This window comes from Manduca sexta, unplaced genomic scaffold (assembly GCF_014839805.1).
Source record: "Manduca sexta isolate Smith_Timp_Sample1 unplaced genomic scaffold, JHU_Msex_v1.0 HiC_scaffold_2015, whole genome shotgun sequence".
Classification (NCBI taxonomy): Eukaryota; Metazoa; Arthropoda; class Insecta; order Lepidoptera; family Sphingidae; genus Manduca; species Manduca sexta.
This window is the reverse complement of record NW_023592937.1, coordinates 1-8,664: the sequence shown is the minus strand read 5'-3', so window position 1 is coordinate 8,664 and position 8,664 is coordinate 1. Positions and strand designations below refer to the sequence as shown.

Here is an 8,664-nt window from a genome sequence, read left to right as displayed (position 1 = left end):
AGTCTGATCGAGTGTAATCGAAAACCGATTAATAAACTGGACCTTCTAATGAGTTTAAAAAGAATTAAAAACTCATCAGATAATGTGACGCAATAGGAAGCTGAGTTCGCTTGTGTCTCGTGAACTAGATTTATTTCAGCCTTTCAACTCCAAATTAATAAATAGTTTATCCGCGATAAAAAGCTTATAGTATTCAAGAATAATGTATCTTCCTATTAGTGAAAAAAAAAAACAAAATCGATTCGTATTTGAGCCAATTATCTAACGGATGAAGGAACAAGAAAAAAGCAAGAATCAGGAAATTTTGCATAGCCTTGCGTCCGTCGAAATACTATCTCATGTCTTAAAAAAATATACTATAGCAATTTATAGCGCCAGCAATACGACTCCAGTGCCATCTATTTTAAAAATTAATAAACATCCCAATTCTTCTATAACAAAAAAATACCAGGTTTGGTATCCTATGTTAATCGAGTTCATAGTCTATCTATAGACCAAATATCATCCAAATTCGTTCCGTTTTTTCGGCGTTTACTTCTAACAAACATCACAACAATTTTACCAACTTTCGCATTTATAAAAAATAAAAAAAAACCTAGCCGAATTTCGGCGGCCAATTTTAACGGAGATCAGGTACATACGCAGGAGATATTATAGTGCACAAGTATGCGGAACAAACAAGTGCAATCTATGTTCCTTCACTCTCATTGTCTGGTGAGACGGCAATACATGACCGGAGAGATCAGGCGCAAGTCCAACGGCTTTACATGCGTGCATTCGCATAGATATTAGGATAAAGGTGGCTATAAACAAAAAAAATGCAGTGGAATTTACCCTTGTATTGGCGACGAAAAATATCCGAAATAAAACCCAAAAATATCACAATAAAAAATTTATTATCTATATAACATAACATATCCGACCGTAACCGTTATGAATCCTCTTTATTATACACTGTATAATGTGTATATAATACATGGCATTCTAGATTCGGCGAGTCTAGCAAAATCTGTCGTGAGATAAAAGAAATAAACACTCTTATTATAAATATAAAGCTTATGAATTTCTGTTTTGGTCTTTCGTAGATAATTCTAAGTTGCCATTCAATTACATTGTATTGGAATAGCTTCGATTAACTTTATCACCACAAAATTATCGATATAGATGATACGATGTATCTTAAGTACCATAGCATAGTTTTTATTAAAAAACTTTTATATTATGGCTTTTACCCATATTTTGCCAATGTCGAGTAATAATAGCAGATACAAAACAAAAAGAGACTATAACATCAGGTAATCAAAGTCTAAATTCCAAAAACTGAATTTCACTAGAAGTCGCCAAATCATAGACAATTTAAAACATAGCATTGCCATTTCATTGCCGATGGGCAAGTTTATGGTAATGCTATGGCGTTCGGTGCCTGGTTATTTAACGTTTAAGCAAGCGTATATAATAATTCAAACGATGCTCTGCGTTTTTAAAACTAAAGATATTCATAGACAAATTTGCGTGGGTTAGATTTTAAAATTAATGAAAATATATATTTTTTATCGATAATCGATGAACGAGTCAACTAATTACAGTCTTACTTTCAAACGACAAATTTAGACGAATATCGACAGCACAAAAAAATATATTTAAAAAACGCAGTAGTTTTACGTAACTAAAAATTATCTTCCGTACAAGTGCTATACGAGTTATAAATGAAATTATCGTGCGACGTCACTAATTATCGACAAATACATGAACATCGATAAAATTAGTAATGAAATTACCCCGTGAGTGATAATGGTGTTAAATGTTAGTCCATTTATATACATAAATAATTGACCAAGGAACCCACAGGATTCCAGGAAGCTACTGGTAAGACTAGACACAAAAATATAGACATCTGGAAAGTTTTCGACCGATATTCCAGTTCGAAGTTGAAAGGTAAAGTAAATCAGTTTTTATAGAAATCGTCCATAGAGTTTACTTTTGTTGCTCGGTTAGTGGTATACGATCAATCATTAACAAAAGATGTTTCGTATTTGACAGGTAATAAAATAGGCATATAGTACTCGATATATGAACGACGAATGATAGTAATATCTGCCTTGACAAGCCATTGGTACTTTATATCATAGATCAGTTTCGTTAACAATGCTTACGTATATTCAACGAAGCAGAGTACAACGCAAATTTAGTACGACCATACATGCGCAAGCGCATATCAATACGCCATAATATAACATCACTGATAAGCCTATAAAATTCATCTTGAAAATAGGGCTAGACTTGTATAGAGAATTTCAATTCGTTTTTGAGAAACAGAGTGCTATAATAAGTGCAGATTGTTGTGATGAATGACCATATCTGGGCATGTCATATCTTCGTGATGCGATATTAAATAAAAGTATTTAATTCAACAATTTCTTGTAATTGTTTGAACACACGTTTCAGTACTTGTAACAATAATAATTTAAACATAACAAAAAAACCATCACTCATATAAAAGATTCGAGTTTTGCATTTTTTTTTTCTATTTTATGGTTAAAATAACTGTCATTTGCATTACGATTATAATAAAAAAGCATTTATTCTAGTACTGTGGAAAAAAACGAAGCTTGCAAAATAATATGAACTCAAAATTTTGGCAATGTAATTTTATTTCCATGGAAGACATTCTGTATACAAAAAAAGCAAAAAAAAAAACAAATTTATTGAAATTAACTCTAATGACATCAGTCAATATCTTAATTATATTGCAAGCTTCTTTTTTCGGATACCTCCTTTTACACCATCGCCGTAGTATAACTGAACTATTACAATTGGTCAAGTCTTTTAAAATAAATAACATGTATTATAATATTATTTGTATAAATAATATTACTATTTGACGATGGTGTAAGGAGTTGCGGTAGTGTTGTCCCTGTGAAAATATTGTAAAAATATTTCATTGCTAATATTGAAATTAATTATACTATTTAGAGTGTCGAGTTATATTGATATGCTGAATACTCATACAAAAGGATTTTTCACAAAATGCATAATACCGGAAAAAATCTACGTTAAATAAAAAAAAAACAAACTGCTAATCCTTTTTTCTATTCTTTATAAAATTCAAATAGCAAAATCGATGTTTTTTTTTAATATTTTCACAACACTAGCACAAGGGACAACCCTACCGCTCCACGTTATATTCACACCAGACACCGACGTGCGTGACCGTTTCGTCGCAATATTTACATGAAGTCGTCGTATTCGTCGTCAAAGTTACCGTACGACTCGTACTGACTTAGATGAGCCTGAAAAAAAAACAAGTTACATTTGGAATTGTTTTATTGGGGCAGTGTTGCCAACATTAGGAAGAGTGACCATAGACATTCAAATAGAGGAATAAAGATATAGACCTTTTAAGATATTAATATTCTGTAGATATGTTTGTTTATGTGACATATACATGCAAATTTATGTCTATTATCCCCCAATAATGTGATAGAGGGTGAGCCTTTTGCAATACTGGATTGTTTTTGCAAAATGCAAAACAAATTTACTAGTTCTACATTGTTGGAGTGGATAGAAGTATTCAAAATTGTTAACCGCAAAATGGTAAACAGAGAGGAAACTAATTTATTATAAGATGGGGGCAAGTATAAAGAAGTCCCCCCCGTGACCATGAAGGCTGCAAAGTCTTCGAAACGTCGGGAGAAAATTAAAATACTAACCGTGATAGAATTAGAAAATTAGTTTAATTTCAATGTCTAACATTCACGTAAACATAAGAAATCATTAAGTATAAAGACTTAGCTTTTCACATATTATTAAATAATTATGACCTTTCTTATGGTAAATTATATCTCTTTATCAAGTGTAACTAAAGAAAGTTCATACAGGCCTTTCTTGCTGCTATGAGTAAAATAATTATCATTGCTACTGCCACGATAATTAATACCTCACTCATTCTTATCAACCATTTTGCTTATCTCACAGGGTTGATAAGAAATATCACAATGCAATGATAGTGTAGCGTGCGTATCCACACGCGATAAAACACGACCATATTGATTTCAAGGCATATTTATAAACATTTGATAATGTATTACTGGAGACAATCTTGACATTGGCGTGGCAAGGTAAATGCTTAACCCTTCTTTGTACTTATTGTTATAAACCTATATGATATATCATAAGTCTGGTTATACTTTTAAGTTTTCTATTTTTTCATCAAGCATCAGGATGAAATTAATATAATTGGGTTTATATTGATACTTGTAAAATTATTCAAATAATTACCCATTAATAAGTTGGTGAGAAATGGAGTATAATTAATTCCTGGATGACTTTAATTCCATATACATATGGCAAGTTTTTAATAGTTTATCAGCCTATATAAAAAGATTTTAAAACAAAAAAAAAAGAAAATCATAAAACTCTCCTTTTTTAAAGTGGGTATAAATCAATACTTACATTGTCACCTTCAACTTTTAACTTTGCTTTGCCCTTGCCCTTGGTGGGTTTCTTTGCCTTGTCGTTCTTCTCAGCTTTTGTTTCTCAATGTAAAGGTTGTCTACTGTCAGCTTTATCCTTCTGATGTCTGCCGACGCCACTAGAAGTTAAACAATAAATCATAATTAAAAATTATATAATATAATATTAGATCTGTATTGTATACTGTCCTTTTGTTGGGCACGGGCCACCTCTACTAGTGAGAGGGATAAGGCCTAATTTAAATGGTTACTAGTCACAAAATTTCTAACTAAAATGACATGTCAGGAATAAATCGGCCTCGGTTACGTAGTTGTACTGCATGCGCGGTACGGCAGTGTTCTGAGATCCTGGGTTCGAATCCCGGTTTGGGCAGTGATATTTGGGTTGTTCTGCTCAGAATCAGCCGAGTCTGGAATTTGTGCCCGATATGACGATATCGCCCCCTATCACATCATGGAACGGAATACACTTGGCGAAAAATGTGTGCTCTGATTGCGTCTATGCGTATACCTTTTGGGGTATGTGCGTGTATATAACTTAGAAATTTGAGGCGAGCCCTGCACTAAAAAATATGCATATCATGTTTTATTATTCTCAACTCTTAAAACCTTCAGTAAATAAATTGAAAACAAAATATTGTGATAGGGAAGATGGGCTGTTTGTCTCTTCATTCTAAAGTTGAATGTCATTGAACTCATAAGTTTAAAGTCTTGCGACCGATTGCTGATTGTAACTACTAAAAAAAAAAACATGATATATAGAAATCTGCTGAAACATATTTGTGAAAACAAAGTCAACTCTATGATCTCTTCAAATCAGAGCTATATAGATGACAGAGTGAGTGCAATAACATATCTTGATCGGTAAAATTCAAAATCAACCATATAAAAATCAAAAGGGCTATAATATCTACTCACTTTGAACAACAATACTTTTCACTAGCTCATCCACGAATCCAGGGAACTCCTCCTTAGCTTTATATAAATTTATCTTTTTGCTGAGAAGGTCAGCAAATTCTGTGAACTCTGCCTTTGTGGTTGGATGAAAGGTGTCCAATTTGCCAGTCATGCCTTCTGTAATGCCTGTAAATTAAAAATGTTGCATTAGTTTGGAAACTTACACGCTGGAGTATTATTTTCAATGATATGTGAAGTCTAATATATTTTATTGCTTTGAATGACGAGAAGAACTTGCCCTTCGCCTGATGGTAAGCGATACAACCGCCCATGAACAGTAGAAACAACATCCAACACCTAAAATTATAAAGTATTGTTTGATATTCCACTGCACTTGCCATCCTGAGACAAGAGATGAATCTTTATATGTCCAGTAGGTACACTGGCTACAATGTCCTTCAAAGCGGAACACAGCGTGACTAGACACTGGTGGCAGAAATAGACATTGCGGTGGTACTTACCCAGGTGGACTTGCACATATAAGAAACCTACCACCAATAAATAATTACCAGTAATAATTCACAATAAAGGTGAAAAAAGCACTGAGAATGTATATAAATGGGCTGAATTATTTACAACCCGTCAATATAGCTATAGGTCTGTATGCGTTTACAGAAGCATTCATGGCTAAAGCTTCAGCATAATTATTATACCATTAAATGAGATCACGGTTACTAGCTTGAAGGACCTTCTAATCACAAATGATATCCCATCTATGTCAGCCTATAAGCCACTTGTATTGTGCACAATTTACAATGAATTGATATCTAGACTCACCAAAAGTTTCCATGGCTAGTTTTAAGTCCGACTCCTCCTGTAGTTGCTGCTGACGGAGCTTCTCAGCCAATTTTTGTTCAGGGGTCATTTCCTCAATCTTCTCTACTGAGACGCGCTCCGCCCGTTCGCGCTCTTGCCGCTATAAAATAATATATAGTCTATCATGTAATCGTTAGAATAAAAATTACTGCCTCGGTGGCGTAGTTTTAAGGCGTACGCGGTATGAGTACGACTGCGTCGACGAGGTTCTGGGTTCAAATCCTTGGTTGGGCAAAAAATAAGTGACTGGGTTTTTCCATCTTTAAAATTATTCAGTCGCAGCTCGGAGTCATTAAGATGGCAGTGTGATACCCCCGTGCCTCAGAAAGCATGTACAGCTGTTGATTCTGCGCCTGATCTTTTTCCAGTCAAGTCAAATTGCCATCTCACTGGACCAAGTGACTGAAGGAACAGAGAGTGCACTTGTGTATTGCACACACACTTGTGCATTATATGGCTAGAAGGCTTTTTATTTTAGAATAAAAATGAATACATAGACATATATTTGTCAATATTGGTTCATTAAAAATTATGAAATCATATGAAACAAAGCATATAATTATGTTTAATAACATTTTATATTTGTAAATGCCAATGTCATATACTATATCTGTGTAGGGATTAATTTTATTTGTGTTTGTTAAAGAAAATTAAATAAAGATTACTTCTTTTTTATATTGTTTAAAACTCAATGTTTTTTAAAGCTTACTTATTTTGTAGTCGACAATAAATTACAAAGTTTGTAATTAAAATATGTGCAAGCTTATATCATGAATTCCAAATTGAGACCAGAGGTACAGTAGAATTATGTGTTAACTAAATCACCACCCAGAAAAGGTCTAGAAAAAAATCCAGCTACCATAATTTCATTGCTAAAATTATTAAATCACAAAAAAATATATTATTCTATATGTCATTCTAATATTGGATATATAATGAGTGTTTAAATGATAATTTGAAATGTTATCAAACAGTATATTTGTTAACCATTTGTTCTTAATTGCATAGAAGATAGAACAAATTAGATAATATATTCTTGAAAGTGTCTTACTTTGTCAATAACATAAATATGAAAGATTATGAAGACATTTACAAGTATAAATTAAACCTGAAAGCTACCAAAGAGATTTAGAAGAAATTTTACATATAGATAGAGGCCATAGACTAGTATTTATGACTTCTTTTCTAATAGAAATAATACAGTCCATTTTTATTTTGAATGGTTGCACTAGGATGAAGTCACAGTCAACCCTTACTTTTTAGTACAAACAAAAAGGAATAAGCAGACGCAATTAGCCTGTTTTTCAAGCCATTTCCACCTTAAGGACTCATATTTTTCTTTAATCATTAATTATAAATAGGTTTCCTGCTCATTATCAGCCTTGAGTCTCGAATTTGAGCCTAAATATAGGCTCCTATCATATCATATCAGACAAAACACATGGCAAAATGTGCCTGCTTTGGTTGCACCCCTGCCCCAGGAAATAAAGGTGTGATGTTTGTTTTCTAGATCACAAAACACTAAACAGAACAGTCTAGGTACAAAAGCTACAACTAACTTGGATTATCATTCTCAACACCATACTATTAATGAGGCTTGTTTTATGATAAAATGTTATTCAAATAATTTTGGTCTTATAGTCAATTTCAAATTGTGTTTGCATTTTCTGGTGCTGCTATTTGAGGCAAATCAGTGTTGGTTTAAATAACCTGGAGATCTATGTGTAATAACTATGTTTTTATTATATTGCATTAACAAAAGTCCACATAGGCATTGTGAGATTTCCTTTAAAACAAACTAACAGGAAAGTTCTAGAAACTATTTTGAGTTATGAGCATTTGCGCCAATTGCGTGACTCAGCTTGATTGTTAGAGAATAAATAACCACAGGACAGGACTAAGAGATCACCCACACTAGCATAGCATGGTCAAATATGGTCAAATTATGGTACAATATGTTGAGGAACCAACCTCTCTTTCGGCTATTTTGTCGTGTATTTTCTTCTTCGGCTTCGGCGGAGGCGCGGGTTCTGTTTTCTCCTCATCTTTCTTTTTCTCTTCCTCGTCCTCCCAACTCTCCTGCGGAATAACCAGAATAAGTGACGTCAACACGTAGGCACTGCGAGTTGAGGTTAAGTTCGAAACTAGCCAAAATGTCAAGAACGAAATACAGAAATAAATTCTATTGAGCAAAACGCAACGTTGGCAACGAATGCATTACCTTGACGTTGTCTTCCTCGTCCTCGCCTTCCCATTTATTCGAACTTGTCAACGTGGTCGGCAGTTTCGGCTCGAAATTATCCGCATCTAAAAAATATCACACTGACATTTACAATAGCACTTACAAGTAAAGATTTATTTTTTACATTTACAATAACACGCACGTACCCCACGACACATCATGTTTACGTACGCACAA

At 33.5% G+C, this 8,664-nt stretch overlaps 1 protein-coding gene across 1 annotated transcript; it reads right to left on the bottom strand.

Moving 5' to 3' along the window:
* Window positions 1–877: 877 nt before the first annotated feature.
* Window positions 878–8,645, bottom strand: LOC119191859 (eukaryotic translation initiation factor 3 subunit J-like; the record flags this gene model as incomplete). The annotated part of the gene is given in 8 exon segments (XM_037445720.1): window positions 878–3,290; window positions 4,453–4,526; window positions 4,529–4,591; window positions 5,391–5,555; window positions 6,207–6,345; window positions 8,217–8,324; window positions 8,467–8,552; window positions 8,634–8,645. Coding segments are annotated over 8 exon segments (710 nt in total), but the record flags the coding sequence as incomplete, so codon positions are not given.
* Window positions 8,646–8,664: the final 19 nt, after the last annotated feature.